This window comes from Ips typographus, linkage group LG4, assembly GCF_016097725.1.
Source record: "Ips typographus isolate SLU linkage group LG4, UJ_Ityp_2.0, whole genome shotgun sequence".
Classification (NCBI taxonomy): domain Eukaryota; kingdom Metazoa; phylum Arthropoda; class Insecta; order Coleoptera; family Curculionidae; genus Ips; species Ips typographus.
The window spans coordinates 8,543,456-8,561,837 of NC_138425.1; the positions used below are offsets into that span (position 1 = coordinate 8,543,456).

Genomic DNA, 18,382 nt, shown 5'->3' on the forward strand with positions numbered 1-18,382 from the left:
ATCTGTCCGACTAAAAGTTAAATATTGACCACTCTGTAGGTTTTTTTCATTTTCTGTCTCTGGGCTTTTCAACCATGTAGTATTGTCTAACTGAGGACAAAAGGTCACATCAGCAAACCTTTCAGGACTTGAGAATTTAATTAAAGTTTAGACCACCGTTTTGCTGACAAATTCACCATTTTTTATAAAATATCTAAGAAACGGTGCAAGATATAGGGAAGTATTAACATTAATTACGAGCCTTCTTGCGAGGAATTCAAAAATGAAATTAAAAACAGGGTGTTCTAATTGAAAATCAAAAGTTGGTGTTCTTTCCCACTGACCTGGCAACACCGTTAAGTCCAAAATATTTAGGAAAGAGAGTTTGGACCCAACCTAGGCTACCCTCCAAATTGCAATGAAAAATATTGAGTTGTTCTCTAGATACCTTCTAATATACCATCACCCTGTATACTTTTCACACTAATAGATATGAACAAAATTCCTTAATACCTCTTAATTTATATGAACATACAAGTAAAATAAATAACACCTCACATAGTGATAACAAACTAACTGCAACACACAGACGGGTCTATCGTTACATTAGACCTTTTTGTTACTGACAATTTTGTGAATTCCTGAGCATTTGTAATGTGCACTCCCACTGTACTCATCAGGTTATCCCACGTTAAACCACACCTAAAAATTATAAACTTATATTAAGCTGTTGATTTTTGCTTAGATAGTACACCTACTTCAAGGCAGTTACAAACCCTTGGATAACTTCACCGGCGTTTAATCCCAAGAAGTGCATCCCGAGTATTTCACCGGTTTGAAGTGTTACAACCTTAAGGTAACAATGGTCTGTGGATCGTCTCGATAGAGCAAACTCTATTGGTTTGTAATACATGTGGTATACTTCAATATTGCCCTCTCCATGTTGATTTAGTGACTCTTCTTCACTCAGACCTTGTTAAAGATTTATGCACATATTACATGACCTTTAATAGAGGTGCTATGTTTATATACCCACAAAACCATACTCTAGCGGAGTAAATACAGTGGAACCGATAATATTATAATCCATAAAGTCTTGGCTTTTATCGAATAATCTCCGAGCTATCAGTTTCCCAGCTAATATGGCTACTGGAGTTAGTTCTGGCTTATCCTAATAATTTTTGCTAGTTAAAAACTGTAAATTAAAAAATTCAACTGTGTGGTTACATTAAGAACATCTCCTACAGCATAAATATGAGGAACGTTAGTCTGTTCGTTGACGGTATCGATTTTGTGTCCGTTGGTCATTACGACACCAGCTTTTTCCAGCTCTAATTCTTGAGTTTTAGCTGTCCGAGCAATAGCAAACATAACAGTGTCAAAGTTATCGCTAAATTCCTTATTATTCTCTTTTTCAGTCCAAGTTACAGTCAGTTTTTCTGAAGAACTTTTTGTAAGGGACAAAGCTTTGCAACTAATAAATCATATTGTGGTTTGATACTGGAAACTTAATTTTAAAATAAAAACTCACTTATTAAGGAATTTAATGCCTCTTTCTTCTAATTCGTGAACAAGCAAACGGGCCATTTGCTGGTCAAATCGCCTCAAAGCAACTTGCGTTCGATTCATCACGGTAACGTCGTAACCAATACCATTTAGAAAACCGGCGCACTCCAAAGCGATATAGCCGGCACCTAAGATCAACGTTTTTCCAGGTTCCTTGTCCAAACTGAAAAGATCGTCACTGGTAATTCCATACTCCACCGCTCCAGGTATATCCATATAATTTGGCCTGCCTCCCACAGCTATCAAGATATATTTGCCAGTAATTTCCTCCTGAATTTTTGGACCAGTTACTAAAATTGTGTGGGAATCCCTAAAAACGGCACTTCCATGCATATATCTGATATTCCTGAAATTGTATCATTCAAGGGTAGATACATATTTGCTTTGCAATTATCACAAATGTACCGTTCTACAAGTTCAGTTTTGATAAGCCAATTAACAGATTTTATATGATCTTGAACAGCTTCCTTCAAAGCGAACCAGTCAAACTTTACATTTTCTGGAACTTGCCATCCAAAACATGGAGCGTCCTATAGAATCACCTTTATATAAAACCAAACCTAATTTAATCCAACTAACGAAATTTAATACTTTAAGTTGATCACCAAGTAGAGCAGCTTGGTGCATCAGCTTTTTAGGAATACATCCGACATTCACGCAAGTACCGCCAATACCCCATTTGGTGCCCATGGGTGTAGGGGTAACAAAATCTAATACAACAACTTTAGCACCTAGAGCGGCGGCCTCTTTTGCTGTAGACAGACCACCAGATCCACCACCAAGAACGATAAGGTCGTATTGGTACTCCATTTCTGATTATTAAAGGATTTACGGATGTTTGATGGCTTTTGAGGGATTTTGGGTTATACCTTTATTACATTTAGCGTTACAGGCAAACGAAAGAGGATTTGGATTTTGTGTCATACGTGTTTTGTGAATTAATGTTAAGTTTTAGGTAGTCAGTGTCATTGTCAAAGGTTGCTTTTAAATTAAAATTTCCATTTTTCAAGTATTTTTAAAAACAAATTTTTAAATTTGGTAATTTTTTATGACAGACTGCGAAAAATCAGTTCTTTTCCTGGAGTGATAATTGGGCAGCAGTCACGTGCCGCTTTGATTCATCTATGTATTAAATGATCACGTGCCAACTGTCAAACCGCTTTACGGATCGATGACTTAACGCTGTCGAATGAGCCTTCGCCATTTTAAGTTCTCCCGTCAAACGCTTAGGTCTCAAAACGCGATTTGTGCGAATTCTTTACAAAATGAACAAGAAAACTACAGATTATCAACAAAGGTATTCGTTTTCGAGCATAAATACCAGAGATGATACGGATGCAGAAGATCAATCGGAAAATGGGGGCGATCATGGCATCATTGTGTGTTTGCTAAACAAAAATGGCACTTTAGGCGCTGCGTATTACAACTTTGATGATAAAACTGTAAGTTATACTTGGTACTTAATTCTATAAGGTGATATAGTGGCTATATTTTAACTTGCATGAGCTCATCAGAGTCACTTTATAAAAATAAGTCCAAAAAAGAAAAAAAATCGAGCGTTTGTTAAGTGGTATTAGCTGTCAAATTTGTTTGACATTTGACACGTTTACTTAAGCCCTGTATGCTCTTAGGGAGGGTCATATTAATAATAATTTCTTGAGGGTTCCTTGAATCTTAAGGTAGCCGCATAATATTTATTATTTTTACTCCTTGAAGCTACCTTAAGTTTCAATAAGGAATCATTATTTAGGGATCATATTAACTTACTGAGTAACTTTACCCCCATGTGGGCCCTCATACTTTAAGCCGAGTTTGTTAAGTTTGGCTTAGAAGGTCAGATTGTGACGTACAATCTTCTAAGTTAAGTCTAACGAACAAATACATGAATACGATTACAATAAAAATATATTTCAACAGCTGAACATATACGAAGAAATAGAAGATGCAGCTCCACAATACATGTCAACTGCAACACTCGTACGAGAAACATCCCCAAAATACATTCTTACGTTCGGTTATCCTACAGAAACGTACGTTCAAACATTACTTGAAATTCGTAATTCTGATGGCAGCAATACCACTACTACCACCTCTTCCACAATGAGCATCCCACCTAATTTCTTCCTGGTGTCTTTGAGGCAGTATAGTACGAGTTTTAACTATCTCCAAAATGTAGTTCTGATTGTTGACACTTTGCAGCGTACGAAGAGTGTAAAAGAATAATTTTGAACATCAAACTCGCTTCCAACGTGTTGGAAGAGGAAGATCAAAAACAAGAAATTTTAATTCGTTCTTTTGTAAATCTAGACTACAGACTGTCTGTTCAGGCTTCTGGTGCCTTATGTAGTTATTTAGACAGAAACTGGTCAAAATTTGGTGTAAACCATTCAGAAGATCACTACTTGCATATAAACCAAGTTACACTGTAAGATGTGTGTTTGAATTTAGAATTTTTAAAATTGATTGCATTGTTCAAGGAAACACCACGTTCATATTGACAATCAAAGTTTCAAAGCATTGCAAATATTTTCGCCCAAGTCCCATGAAGCCGGGTTTAAACGTGGCCAAGAGTATAGCAACAGGGAAGGTCTTAGTGTTTATAAGTTATTTATGTATGGATGTAAATCAAAAATGGGACAGATCTATTTACGGTACTTTTCTTACTCATTTCCTGCTTGATAATCACTAAAACACTAAAAATGTTCTATAGTCACCTCTTGCTTTCCCCTATCAACGATCGTCAAGAACTAAAACAACGCCTGGATTTTATAAAGTTTGTGGAGAATCCTGCTAATACAGATTTAATCATTAACATCCAAGACAATATTAAGCAACTGGATAATGTGGGGTTTGTGGGTGGAATTTTGGGAAAAATTCAAAATTCTCGAGCCACCAACAAGGACTGGATTAATTTGCATAAGGCATTTCAGTTATCATCACTTTCCACAATACATATAATTCCTTCAAAATTTTAGATGATATACCATCCCATTTTCATCAACGATATCTGCAGACATTTTAGGGAAAAGTCCGAGTTGCTCGAGATATTAAACCAGAAAATAACGGACCATTTATTAATGCTGCTAGAGTCTATCAGCAACGCTTTGGACTTTAACGCAGGCAGCAAATGCACTAGACCTGTAATTAAGTTCGGCTTAGACCCACAACTTGATGCTAGTTAGTTTTTCGAGATTTATCCAACATCTTTTCTCTGAGTCTGTAATTTTATAATAGAACAGCTACGTCGTCAGGATATTTCCAAACACATAACAGCAGCTGCCAGAATAGCAGTAAATGAACTTCCGGATTACATAAACGAGTGTAAAATATCGTATCTTCCTGAAATGGGGCATCAGATAACGATCAAAGAATGGGAACCGGATTGTGATCCTGAACAGTTGCAATATTTGGGGTACCAATTTATGGTAAGTGTTTTTAACTAGGCGCTTGATTTTTTTTTGATAATTCTGTATAGTTTGAAAGTATTGGTATGAAATTAATTCCCTTCTTTATGCAGAAAGTAACGACAATTATTTTGATTACAGTTTTCACTTGGAGGTATACTTCATTACAAGAATCCACTGTGTGTTGGTAAGTATATGTTTTTTCCAAAAATATGAAAAAGATTGTAAACATAAGACTGAATTTACGGTAATACGAATATAAAAAAATGTGATATTATGTAGAATTAGACAGAAGATTGGGCGATATAGACTCTGAAATTATCGATCATGAGAACCGGATTATAAGACGACTCTCTTCTTATACCCTAAAGTATAACAAAGACATTAGAGAGGCACTGAAAGTGATTGCAAAAATTGATTGGTAAACTATACTGTCTCACGTCAGCAAATTTTTTTGACATAAAAAAAATTACAGTTTAATTGCCATGGCAAAAGTCTCCCTACAAAACAATTACGTTAAACCTGAACTGAACGATCAGCGCGTACACGAAATTGTTGAAAGTCGTCATCCCCTTATGGAACAGATTCTTACTAGCTTCGAGCCGAACGATTTTTCTTCTGGTGGACCCCACAGTCACGTGAAAATTATCACCGGAGCAAATGGCAGCGGCAAAAGCATTTTCTTGAAGCAAATTTTGCTAACAATTTATTTAGCTCATGTTGGGTGTTACGTTCCCGCTAAAAAAGCCAATATCGGAATGGTGGAAAGTTTTCATTGTTTGATGCACTCGTCCGATGCTGCTGTCGTTCGATTGTCCTCTTTTATGGCAGAAGTCACTCAGGTTTTGTTATCCGCAGTTAATTAAACAAATGTAGTTTAAACGGTACATGCAGGCATCTCAAGCTCTCCACTACTGGAAACCCAGTTCCATAATTATAATGGATGAATTTGGTCGCGGAACTTTGGACGATGACGGATTGATTCTTTTGACGTCGTTTTTGAAAAACTTTCTAAACCAAAGAGATTCCTGCCCTCATATACTTGTCTCTACTCACATGCAAAGAATCTCAAATTGGTTGCCTGAGAATAGGTACTTGGAATACTTCAAAATGGATCACACTTTTAAAAATGGAGTTTTATGTTTTTTACATAAGATTTCGAAAGGTTTGAAAATTAACGCGACAAGGCATAAATTCTAAACAATTTTTGTAGGGATTTCAAAAAGCTTTGCTTTCGATATAGTCGAAGCTATTCAGGGAGTGGAACAAGCAAATTTAGCCAGAAAATACTTTCAGTTTTTGCAGCAAGGTGGAACTTCAAGTCTACCACAGTGTTCTGTTAATATTCAAAGAAAATTTACCCAATGTTTAGACTTGAGTAATGTTAATGAGATAGAGGAAGACGAATGTAGTTAAGCTTATGTTTTGTTTGTTATTAAATAGTTGTGTTACTCTTTGAAATTCAGATTTAATCTAAACAGGTAAGTACAGAAACGTTTATTGTTTTAAATGTACATGTGGTAATAACAACCACAAGTATTAACAAAAAGTCCATCAAATAAAAACAGTGAACTTCTTCATACTATAAAGACCACAAACTCCTAGAAAAAACAATTACAAAAAGCAATACCTTTATAAAATATGTAAAACAAATCCTAAATGATTGCCAAACTGTTTTATTAATAATCATCTCCACGCGAAACAACCTCTTTACAGGTGGGTCTAAGAACAAGAGTATGCTCAAATTGGGCAGTATAACAACCCTTAATGTCACATAAAGGAGGATAGTCATCCACTATACCTTTGTCACACAAATCCTTTAAAGCCATTTGGTATTTGGTTGCCCCAGCACGGTCGAGCCACCTCTTGCAGAAAGCCAGTGTACCAAAGTTCTTGTTGATTATGTTCAGTAAGGCTTTGGATGATTGCAAACTGAAATTCATATTTAGTAAGTAACCAAATGAGTTATTAAAGCAGTATAGTAAAAATTACCGTAATGGCACATATGGGACATCAAAGTTTTTCATGTAATGAGAACAATCCATGTCATCATGTACCACTCCTTTACCAGTTGATCCAAAAGTTTCAATAGCATAAAACTCATTTTCCTCCATGACAGTGGCCTCACCCCCTTTGACTATTGGTACAGTCTTACCGGCATGAATTTCTTTAAAAAATAAAAGAAATAAAAGCTTACACTAAAATTAGCATTCTTGAGAGAAGAGAAACTAAACTTTGACTTAAGTCATCTTAAATAAATCCTACCTTTTTTATTTATTTAAAAACTTAGATGTTTCAACTTACTATAGGGCATAATTGAGTGTCCATTTAGATTCCTAATTGATTTGATTTGGTAAGTTTTGCCATCCAAGTCAATTTCATAAGATTCCATAACCTCCTGAATTTGTGCACCCACATCACACAATTGAACATCAATACCAGCAGCTTTGATTCCTGTGTTGGTTGCATCTCTAACTGCCTCTACCAGTTTGTCATATTTTGGATTAAAAGTGTGAGTGAAAGCACAGTCAATTATTCTTCCATTAATGTGGGTACCAAAATCAATTTTCAGTACATCATCATACTCAAGAACAGTCTTGTCACCAGCATTTGGGGTGTAATGGGCTGCACAGTGATTTCTTGAGCAACCAGTAGGAAATGCCAGTCCAGCTTTCAAACCATCCTCAGCTATCAATTTCCTAGCAGTGTTTTCTAGTTCCTCACAAATTTCTATCATGGTCATGCCAGGTTTTATCCATTTCTGGATGTGTTTGCGAGTCTGTCTGTGAGCTTCAGCTGCCAAACGTACTTCTTTATAGATGTCATTATGCATTCTATCCAATGCTCTTTTTTCTTCTGAAGTGAATCTGTCTTTGGCTGTTCGGTCATCATTGACAATAGGGTAGTCCTGAATCTCCCCTTCAGGGAAATTACCGTCAGGAAAAAGGTCGACAATTGCTACTGTAGGGGGATCAGTTTGAGTGTGTTTACCCCCCTTTTTGCGATTACGCTTCTTCTTCTTTTTCTCGCCTTCAGCATTTTCTTCAGCCACGGGTTCAACCACATCGTTTTCCGCGGGGGCCGGCAAATCCCCATTTGCTATTCCGTTTTGTTGAACCGGATCGGCATTTGCTACAAATAAAATTCCAAATTCCAATCACAATAAGAAACCCGGCTATTTGACACAAATACCACTTACCCAGCTTGTTTTTTTTCTTTTTCTTCTTGTTTTTCTTTGCGCCCTCCGGTACGTTTTCAACGTCCTCGATCACGGCGGCTTTATCATTGTCGTCCTCGTGGCTCCCTTCTATGATTTCAGTTTTTAAGGCCGCCATTTCCTTGATTTCACAACACAAAAATAATGAAAATGGAATTAATCCAAAATTCGTTACGTCATTGCCTCAACGTCAAAACCATCTGATTTCTGTTTTAGATAGAGCAGCGTTCGGAATTACATTATTAATTTTTGGTGACAAACACGTTTTTCCTTTTGATATACTTCTACAGCTTTTTAACATCTAAAACGTTTTGTTACGATTCGTTATAGTGATTACAGAAATTAGTGTTCTGTTTGTAATGTTGTATATTCGTGATTACACTGATATAAAGTACTCCGTGCAGTAGTATAGGAGTTGTTCTCGGAACGCTTCTATCTACGACTATTTATTTTTTAGGTTGTGTTGTAAGGATTTTTTTTTTTTTTAACTTTATGGCTTTCTGTTGTAAGGATATATAAGATATATGTACTAGTTTAGACTGTGACTCATAAGAGATACAACCATTATAGAACAGTCTAGAATGGTGTTTTTTTGAAATTCTTCTTTTTTTTATGTCCTTAACCACACATTTTCTATTATTTTGACGTTAACGCCGTTAACAACGGTCTTCGAATTTCAAGTTTATCATTCAGTTCATTACAAGTTTCAAAACCTTCCAATAGTTCCCATTGATTACTTTTGAATATTTTAAAGACTTTTAAACAAAAATAGCTTCTCTTATAGATTATTTAACCCGTTTAACGTGTATTTTTGTGTGTGTATAAAATCGTTGTAATTTCCATTCCCAAGTCAGTATCTGCACTCTGCCATTATGAGCAGAACCAACATTTTAGAAATTGTAAAATTGTTTAACAATGGTCAATTTTCTGCGGCTTTCGATTTAATGAACTCATTAACTTTCTCAAGTGAAATTTTTTATTTGAATATATTGGTTGATCTCTCCAAATGTTGTTATTATACGCCAGAAAAGTGTGAAGCTGAATACCTAGAAAAATGTTGTAATTTTATTTCCAAAAGTATCACTAAGCTCGACAACAAGGAACTCAATGTCTACTACCAAAGTGTTTATCACGTAATTAAATTTCTGTGCAATAAGGTAAGTTTAAAAATTATCAATTAAAACTTATTTCTTACCTTTTGTTTTACAGGAGAGAATTGATATTCTGGCAAAGCTAGAATCAGTAATAATTCCAAAGTTACTAGACAAGTCTAGTTTGTGTGATGGCCCTGCTGAATCTACATACAACTCACTGATTAAGTTAATATCTAGAGCAATATCTCAGGTAGCAAATGTTGAAAATGCATCCGACAACATTGATGACCTTATGCAAGTGGTTAGGCTAGAACTGAAAGCTCAATGTAAATTAAATAATGTAGAGAGCATGCTTAATCAGGTGTTAATCTGTTACAAGCAGTATAAAGCTGTGGGTGCAACTGGTGATCAGATGTTAAATTTTTTCAAAACTGTATTAGAAGTGATAAGTTTAAATTTTCCTGTTAGGAAGGAATCTACTGAAAACATACAAACAGTATTATTGGATATTTATTCAGATATTTTCAAAGATTTACTACAAACTGAGCTGCAAACAAACACATTTGAATCATGTAATTGCAGTATCAGAGTAATAGTTGATTTCCAAGTAAAACAGAATTTATCCCAGGATTACTTGGATAGTTTCTCAATATTTGAGATAGTGTCTGCTTTGTATCCTGATGAGTTGCAGAAGTTGGATGAAAAGATAAAAACAATAAACCAACTTTCCAATGTGTTTAAAAAAAGGAATAAAAATGCCTTTTTAAATGTTCTAAACTATGTCAATCGACCGCTGCAAGAGCTGTTACTTTATTATAAAAACGGTGGTTCTGAAAGGTGGATAAACCTTTCACAGGATGTTATTTTAAATGTGCTCAAACTTTTTCAAGACTTGACATTACATGTGAATCAAGTTGACTGGGAATGCATTAGTATCAAAAATCCTACAGAACAGTCATGCAAGTGTTCAATGTGCTTAGTACATATAGTAGCATTTAAAATTGGGGGTCATGTAACAGATCTTGTAAAAAGTTATATTAGAAATCACTGCAACACCTTGGATAATAATTTTTTTGCTACTGTACTAGTGTGGCTCAACTATTATTTTGATTGGCTGAAAAAGATAAAGGAAGCTAAATGGCAATATTGGACCCCAGTCTATACAGACTTGAGTGCTTATGCTTACAATCTTGGAGTAGTGCTATTTAATAATGAAAATCATGGTCACACTGTGATTAACAGGTGTTTGCTAAAACACATATTTGAGATTGAAGGAGCTAAACCAAAAGTGATAACTCAGAGAAATATTTCATTTTTATTCACCTCAATTGCTGATGGACTCTTCAAGACTGAAAATTTTATTGGTGGTTTGGCTGTTGCTGCTATGCATTGTCTTTTGTATCCAGAGGAGAGTGAAATTGTAATTCGTCGTGAATGGATTAAGAAAAAAGTGAGTATTTTTTATTTATTAATTTAATCTTGATATATAAAATTGTGTCTTCTTTTAAAATTAAGATTAAGCCCAGTTTTAACACCACTTTTTGAAAAGCAACAAGTGTCTTACTATGTCAATTTTTCAAAGTAACTATTAGTAGCTTCTTGAAAATTTGTCTGTATGTGTTATGAAACCCAACAATAGATTCTAATTTTTCACTGTTGCAGTGTAAAATAGATGACTCTCTTAAGCAGTTAACTATGGTGGACGTTCTACATAGACAACACAATGAATTAAAAGACATTTTTAATTACAAAACATTATTAACAGCTGATAAAAAAATTGCACTGCTAACTTTGGAGATAACTAAGTACAAGGAATATTGGAGAAACCGCCTGAGCATGAGGTCCTGCTTTAATCAACTTATTGAGGTAGACTAGGGTTGTTTCAATCAAATTTATTCCTGCACTTTTTAACAGATTGCAGATATACCTACATTTAGTGACATACTGATTGAAGTGTATGGTGAAGGTGATATTTTAATGCGCAATGAAATGTTACCAATAATGCTGAAGGCTAAAAGTAAATTTGAAGATTATTTGAGTAGTAATACAGACTCTAAAGTTCAACTTGCCTTCGCCGTTTTGAATTACTATCTTTTTGAAGTGTCTTTTATTAATAAAGCTGATAAAAACTTGGCGGAAATGGAGATGACTATGAGGGGTAGTTGTTGGTATTGAGTTTTGTCTCTTAACATACAACTGAAAATAATTTTAGTGGTAGAATCAGTAAAGGAAAAAAAAGACATTGACGTGGTGCCAAAAGATGCAAACGACGAATGCGATATAGTGTCAGCCTACTCTAATCTGCGACTTAGTAAATTTTTATGTGTCCTGAAGTTCTTAGATACATCCAGGGAAATTTTAAGTTCTTTAATCGAAGCCAATTTTGAAGTTAACGTTTTCGAAGTTGTTGCCAAACTTTTGTATGCTATGTCGTTGAAGTACAGGTTGGACATTTCATTTAAGAACTATTTGGTGGGAATGTAAGTTTGTTACATTTATAGGCTACACAACCTCACTATTGCCAATCTGCAATGTTGCTTTATGTCAATGAAATGTGCAGAAAAAAGTGGAAACTCTGAGCTTATTTTGTTAAACTTGAGCCATCTGATTGAGTGTGGGGATATCAGGAAGGATTATATAAAGAATTTGATTGGTACAGGCGATAGGGTGGAAAAGGAGTTGCAAATTGACAACTCAGATGGAAAGTATGTTCTACTTAAAATATTTACCTTTTATAAGTTGATTTTACAACTTTTTTGCAGGTACAACAAAACATTGGCAGTTTATAACATTTCTAAATCTAAATTGTTATTACACAATGCTCCAGAAGAAGCATATAAATCATGGCAAATTGCAGATAGTATATGTTCTTTGCCTAATAGCAGTACCGAACTTGAAATATTGAAAGCTGAACTCTATGTTGTTTTATTTAAATTAACCAAAAGTTGCAATTTTATACGGGGGGAGCATGAAAGAGAACCAATGACACTTAAACTCCACAGAGCCTATGATGTGGTTTTGGGATACATCAAGACTTCTCGTAAGTTTTTAAAGAAAGCTTTCAATGTTAAATTAAACGTTATTATGTAATTTTCCAGTATTTTATCTACCTACAGATTTCTTCTTCTCTTAACTTGCAGGTGATCTTTTTGCGTTGAGTATTGGTTTGGATACGATATATGAATTGGTTCAAACCTACAAAATAATGCGTTTGCCTCGCGATTTGAGAGCGTATTCCAAAGAAATTGTGTTTTTGACTCAGAAATTAGTTCTACCGTTGAGGTTGGTCTCCCTGTTGATTTGTTTGGGGTACAGCGACGTCACCACCGGCCTTTTCGATCATTGCCGGGTGAAATTGAACGGAATAGATGATATTTTGACGCTGAATCATTCCTCAACCTATGAATTAGGTCGCAAGGTTGAGTTAGTTGAAAAGGTGCTCGAAAAGGAAGTTGATAAGTGTACTGATATGATCCAAGAGTTGGTGCTGGATGTACCAGAACATTACAGGTAAGCGTTAATTTTTTGTTTTTTTTTTTTCAAATATATTTTTATTTGTGCCACTACACAATTTTTGAAGCCTTGATATAAAATTAGCGCACTCGGTATAAAGCGTACATGGTGAATAATAAAGGCTAGTTTATTTTCGAATTACATCCCATATTTTACAACTGTAGGTCATACATTTGTCTGTTATTACAATATTCCTTATGGTCAATATAATTATGATATTCAAGTGTACACAGCTGTATCAATCACTTTGATATAATTATTATTTACCAAGCTGTAGTTAGTTTCTGTTCAGTGGCTTCTGACTGTTGCGTCACATCTCTTATCTCATTTCATTAGGTAAAAATCCGTCTAGAAATTGTCAGAGGCTTCTACAAGTATCTTAAACCTTTCAAAAATTGTTTTGAATTTTCAATAGCTTCTAAATCCATTAAGAAAGTGCCAGTGGCCTCTAAATGCTACTGACAACTTTCTAAAAAGTGTCAGAAGCCCCTTAATACGACTAACTACCTTTTAAATTTGTCAGAGGCCTCTACAAGTAATGTTCTAAGGGCGAAGGGCCATTTGCACCAACATATTTAAAGGCACTCTAGGAGCAGTTTATATTTGACTGTGACATTTTGCACATGACCTGTCACAGTCAAAGCATAATTTAGCCATAAGTATAAAAATTGTTTAAAATTGCCAGAAGCTTCTGCAAGTGTTTTACACATTTTCAGAATTGTTTAATTGTTGGTATTTCAACTTTGATTGATTGGTCATATACTATATAATTGATTGTAGCCTTAGTTAAGTTATAACCTAAAACTATTATAATTTTGACAATCAATCAATATCATATTTAATCACTGACATAATTTTTTTGCTGGTGATTATGACGCAACAGTTAGAATCGCTGAACAGGCTATACATTTGAATTATCAATTAAATTGGATGAGTTTTATTTTATTTATATTACCCCACAATAATTAGAGACACTAGGCCTGAAGTGCAAATTGTCTCATAATAATTCATAAGTGCGCATTACTAGCAAAACAATTTTTTTGTCAGGCAATACCATCCATCCTCGCCCACCTTAACAGTTGAGACATTCAAGCTGCCGCCATTTGTGTCCCACAACAAATCGTGCCTATGTTTAATGTGTCGGTCTACCGAGTTCCAGCGAGTTATTTTGCAAAAATATTACTTGAGCGCCTTAGCAAATATGTACGAGAACGATTATAAAGTTGCCGAAGATTTTGTAGCAGGAGCTGTAGAGATGCACGATTATTTGAAGTCTAACTTTGACAATTACCGATCGAAAGTTGGTCAGCTGATGCCTGAGGCATTGATTCCTAATTTTGACGATTTATTTCTGGAAATATACGCTAACATTTTATACGAGTACAGTTATCACATGTCCCGAAAAAACTTAAAAGACGAAGCTAAGAACATAAATGCAAGTCTACTAAAAACTTTAAAGCCACAAAAGATACGATACGTGCACCTTTACAATGATCTATTAATGCAGAAAGTCGATTATTCAATGGCGAAGAAAATGGAAAAAAATAGTTTTCAGTCTGAACGAAAGTGCTCAACTATTGTTAGCAGCCCTAACATACCTAAAACTCCAATCCGCAATACTTCAGTACCTGTGAAAATTTGTTTGCCTGTTGTACCTGACTACTCACCGCCTAGACGAAAACCTAGAAGATGCAAACTGTTTGATTCAAACGACATAGACGTAAATTCCCCTGCTGAAGTTCCTAAAAGCATTCGCAAAAAGAAACCCAAAAACCCATCAAGTGAAGAAGAAGCGTTTGTACTTCATAAACCGAAAGGAAAAACATCAAGTGTGCCAACTTTCTCCATCGCGATGGACCCACCGAAAGCGCACTCCACCAGCCGAAAACACCCAAAAACATGCAAAAGCACTTCATCGGAAAACGAATTGATTACTGGCACCCCATCAAAATCAAAACACACAAAAAAACAACCTGTCGTGTCTCTAGGAGATGGGGATAAGCTAAGCTCTATACAGAAGTTACCTGTTACCTCCGAAAACAATACTACAAAAACCAGAAGCCAATTGCTCACTGAAAAAATAAAAAAATCTTGCAGACTAAAAGAGGAATTATGCAAAAACAACGTGCTGTTGCCGGACAAGGTTGTTATCGAAGAACAGAAAAGCCAAAACACTAGTTCGTTGATTCCCGAGAGCCCTGAAAATCGAGAGGCTGCAGCCAAATCAGCAGAGTTTATGGAAAAGCTCACATATTCGTTGAAGAAAAGTGCTAAAGCGAGAAAGGCAAACACGGAAAATTTACTGTCCAATAGTGAAAGTGATGGTGCCTGCAGTAGCAGCTCGGGAGCCATAAGAAAATCTTCAAGGGTTTGTAAAAGGATTTTTTAGCGGCGCAAACTAGTCCAGTTAGTTAGGAAACCAGGGTGCCATTTTTTAAACAGTTGTATTATTCCGTGTAGGTTATTATCAATTTATTATTTATTGAATTACTTTAAAATATATGATATTTCTGAATATTATGTCATGTTAAGATTTTTTACTTTTCTTCTGGACGTAAGAAGTGACGTATATGTCAGTCGATAGGACTGGATGTGACAAATTTGACAGTTGTGAGATTTACGCAAATGTTGCACATGTAAACTTAGCGTGACTGTTAATTTTATAATGAAGTCAATATTCGGTAGTAATTACTACAATTCCTTACAGTTTAGGTACAAAGGATTCAATCTTGGTATTGTAAAAGTGGGTGGATTTTTTTATTTCATATTTTGACAATTATTAAGATCTTACCCTGTTTATCATCAAAGGAACATAGTACAGAATCAACATAGCTTTGATAGTTTAAAAATAAAGGTGTGCAATTAGTTAAAATATTTTTCGTATACATATTACTATAATATATAGGCATGTATATTGTATGTAATATCTACTGCCCATTAGCATATCAACCCTTTTTCTAACTCCACTGATTAAGGTAGTTATAAAAATCTATAAATAATAGCAACATGTCTCAAAACGTGCTTATGTTCTTATCGGTTCTTGAAGAAATATTGATTTGCAATGCAAACTGTTTGACTGTGGTGCTGGAATCGAACCTCCTCACCAGATAAAGCAAACAACAATAATAACTTTATTATAAAAACTACTTCTTCTTAATACTTTTGCAGACCCATTCCATGCCTTCGCGCACCCCAGTTCCTTGGGAAGCAGTGCACGCTTGTATCTGCCATGTCCGGTCTTTGATTGAAGGCAGACCTAACGCCTGCGCTAAATCAGCAGCAGTCAAAGAGTCGGGAAGATCTTGCTTGTTGGCGTAAACCAACAAGGGGACGTTATTCAACTTATCATCGCTTAGCAGTTCATAAAGTTCGATTCCAGTTTCTTCTAATCGTTTTTTGTCCGCTGAATCCACTACGTAAATCTGAAAAAAGTTTGTCAGTGCTTCACCAGTTAATAGAGTCTCAGTTGTACCAAGACGTCAGTATTTTCAAAATAGTTCTTCCAGTAAGGTCGTATTTTCCGTTGTCCGCCAATGTCCCACACGTTCAGCTTGAATCCGTCACTTATTACGGATTTTATGTTAAAACCAGCAGTGGGTGTTATGTTAGTTATATCTTCGGATGCCAGCATTTTTAGTATGGTAGTTTTACCTGCATTGTCTAGACCGAGAAGAAGTATTCTCAACTCCCGCTCGGGTGTTGATGTCAGTTTTCTTAGAATAGACAAAAGTCCCTAAAATATATCACATTGTGTTTAAAAAATCAGTTGAAGAAACCAGTAAGTAGTCAGGTGCTGGTTAAAGGCCAGTAATTACTGGACAACCTAACTTCATGTTACAACGATCATTTAATTTGTAGGTTATGTTAAGTGTCAGTGTCACCATGACAACCGGCAAAAATTACAATCACAACAAAGTTATCACACTATAAACTTTACCCAGTTTTTATTTTTAAATTATAGTTTATTAATGTATAACTCACACCCTTTAAAAGCAACATATTTACTTACCATTTGATCAATGTAATGTGAAAGTTTTCAAAGCAAAAGCCGCTTAAACTGGACGTTTCAATTCAGTTTTTGCAAGGCACCTTGACAGAATCTGCCACCCTGGAGGTAAATAAATCGAAAATTCTACTACTATTAATCGATACCATGCGGATATTGTGTAAAGGTTTTAATTTGTACGACCAGTTAAATGACTCGCGTGAATGTGTAGATAAATTCAATGCGGCCTTTGTCCTTGAGCAAACGCACCAGTTTGTATTAGGCCACACTTTTGCTGTGTTGGTTTGCAATAACAAAGTGATAGTATATTGTAAGCTTGCTAAAGAGGACTGTGTTAAGTTACCTGATGATGTTCAAATAGCTGACATTGTTATCTGTGATAATAATATTTTAATTCTAAGTGACAGTGGAGAAATATTTAGAGTAAATGTGGATGAGGATTGGAAAGTTAATAAAGTGAGTCATTTTACTGACTGTGATGACAAAGTTAAGTTTATAAGCTCAAGATGTAAGTTGAATGTTGCTTATACACAGAAAGGATACTTGTATACTATTCCATCAAAGTTGAACTTTATGAACCAAAGTCTAGTGGATGTACAAACAGGACGAGAACATTGTATTTTACTTGATGATTCTGGCAAAGTTTATACTTTTGGAGCCGGCAGGTTGGTCAACTAGAGTTGCAGATTAAAAGTGTTGTAGCTATGTCATTAATTTACAGTAAAGGACAATTAGGTACAGGACAACTTGATGACCACTTAGACCCAATTCAAGTTGAGGCTTTAGCTGGTATTAAAATAGTAAAAATTGCAGCAGGTAAACCACTAGAAACATATTTATTTCATCTACTTTTTTTGATTTATTTTAAGGTGGATGGCACTCAGCTGCTGTAAGTGATCAAGGTGATTTGTATATGTGGGGACTGAATGGAAATGGTCAGTTAGGATTGTCCATAAAGGACAAAGTTACAGTAATGGCCACTCCACAAGTTGTGGATATTGGTGAATGTCCTGAAGTTAATGTTCTTCAAGTTGCTTGTGGGAGTAAACACACAATTGCATTACTAGGTAAGAAATGTTTTTGATCTACTTGTGAATCAAGTAATAAACTTTAAATAGTGTAGTGAACAGCCTTGTTAAGTAGGTATTTTTTAAATTAATCTACTAATGAGACTTGGGGTTTTTGTTTTCTGTACTGCTTTTACAAAATAACACTTGCATAGTGGAAACTTGCATCCTGTAAATCTACAATTTTGCTTTGTAATTTATTATCATATTCATTATAGTGAATTTGATACATTTTTCCAGAAAATGGCAAAATATATGGGTGTGGATGGAACAAATACAAACAGTTACATAATACAAATCAAGAAGACTATTATTCTTATGAATTAATAGAAGACGCCCCCACTGAAAATATAGAAAAAATTATATGTGGTCCTTGGAATTCTGCTGTGATATGTAAGTAAGTCTCAAGAGGAGTGGTACTGGGTTATTACCGCCCTCGGTTTTTTGCAATTTTACTTGCCTGCGATAATAACCTACTTATCACACATATTATTTAATATACCTACTATTTTTTAACTTTACTGACCGTGGCCATG

At 35.1% G+C, this 18,382-nt stretch overlaps 6 protein-coding genes across 13 annotated transcripts in view; 3 read left to right on the plus strand and 3 right to left on the minus strand.

The window, feature by feature from the left end:
- Positions 1-481: 481 nt before the first annotated feature.
- On the minus strand, positions 482-2,558 carry LOC145727958 (thioredoxin reductase 1, mitochondrial-like). 3 transcript variants are annotated; one of them, XM_081977831.1, is made up of 8 exons: positions 2,415-2,558; positions 2,137-2,357; positions 1,951-2,075; positions 1,511-1,891; positions 1,207-1,453; positions 1,012-1,150; positions 738-951; positions 482-681 (listed from the first exon to the last, which is right to left on the minus strand). In XM_081977831.1, the coding sequence occupies exons 1-8, from the start codon at positions 2,467-2,469 to the stop codon at positions 552-554; spliced, it is 1,512 nt and encodes a 503-aa protein (XP_081833957.1). In that variant the 5' UTR covers positions 2,470-2,558; the 3' UTR covers positions 482-551. The 3 variants fall into 3 exon arrangements, with proteins under 3 accessions (XP_081833957.1, XP_081833956.1, XP_081833958.1); XM_081977830.1 differs by having other exon boundaries at positions 2,125-2,357; XM_081977832.1 differs by having other exon boundaries at positions 2,125-2,357; positions 2,424-2,512.
- Positions 2,559-2,685: 127 nt separating this feature from the next.
- Positions 2,686-6,410, plus strand: LOC145727954 (mutS protein homolog 5-like). The gene is made up of 12 exons (XM_081977822.1): positions 2,686-2,987; positions 3,463-3,691; positions 3,745-3,970; positions 4,023-4,196; positions 4,256-4,466; positions 4,521-4,722; positions 4,780-4,970; positions 5,091-5,136; positions 5,232-5,370; positions 5,425-5,791; positions 5,844-6,114; positions 6,163-6,410. The coding sequence occupies exons 1-12, from the start codon at positions 2,811-2,813 to the stop codon at positions 6,363-6,365; spliced, it is 2,436 nt and encodes an 811-aa protein (XP_081833948.1). The 5' UTR covers positions 2,686-2,810; the 3' UTR covers positions 6,366-6,410.
- Positions 6,411-6,431: 21 nt separating this feature from the next.
- und (methionyl aminopeptidase und) lies at positions 6,432-8,343 on the minus strand. Its single transcript, XM_081977833.1, has 4 exons — positions 8,149-8,343; positions 7,254-8,081; positions 6,942-7,116; positions 6,432-6,881 (listed from the first exon to the last, which is right to left on the minus strand). The coding sequence occupies exons 1-4, from the start codon at positions 8,282-8,284 to the stop codon at positions 6,629-6,631; spliced, it is 1,392 nt and encodes a 463-aa protein (XP_081833959.1). The 5' UTR covers positions 8,285-8,343; the 3' UTR covers positions 6,432-6,628.
- Positions 8,344-8,797: 454 nt separating this feature from the next.
- Positions 8,798-15,293, plus strand: LOC145727952 (uncharacterized). The gene is made up of 9 exons (XM_081977814.1): positions 8,798-9,323; positions 9,376-10,710; positions 10,923-11,126; positions 11,175-11,418; positions 11,473-11,704; positions 11,762-11,965; positions 12,023-12,300; positions 12,401-12,770; positions 13,821-15,293. The coding sequence occupies exons 1-9, from the start codon at positions 9,039-9,041 to the stop codon at positions 15,160-15,162; spliced, it is 4,494 nt and encodes a 1,497-aa protein (XP_081833940.1). The 5' UTR covers positions 8,798-9,038; the 3' UTR covers positions 15,163-15,293.
- Positions 15,294-15,506: 213 nt separating this feature from the next.
- On the minus strand, positions 15,507-16,923 carry LOC145727965 (ADP-ribosylation factor-like protein 3). Its single transcript, XM_081977849.1, has 3 exons — positions 16,783-16,923; positions 16,246-16,506; positions 15,507-16,195 (listed from the first exon to the last, which is right to left on the minus strand). The coding sequence occupies exons 1-3, from the start codon at positions 16,783-16,785 to the stop codon at positions 15,917-15,919; spliced, it is 543 nt and encodes a 180-aa protein (XP_081833975.1). The 5' UTR covers positions 16,786-16,923; the 3' UTR covers positions 15,507-15,916.
- Positions 16,924-16,926: 3 nt separating this feature from the next.
- LOC145727961 (RCC1 domain-containing protein 1) overlaps positions 16,927-18,382 on the plus strand; it is a 68,078-nt gene continuing 66,622 nt past the window's right edge. For 3 of the 6 annotated variants that reach the window (XM_081977837.1, XM_081977834.1, XM_081977835.1), the window contains exons 1-4: positions 16,927-17,444; positions 17,501-17,595; positions 17,649-17,846; positions 18,087-18,243. In XM_081977837.1, the coding sequence (XP_081833963.1) occupies positions 16,927-17,444; positions 17,501-17,595; positions 17,649-17,846; positions 18,087-18,243 (968 nt within the window). The remainder of the gene's footprint in view (positions 17,445-17,500; positions 17,596-17,648; positions 17,847-18,086; positions 18,244-18,382) is intronic. The other 3 variants (XM_081977836.1, XM_081977839.1, XM_081977840.1) reach the window with 1 other exon arrangement.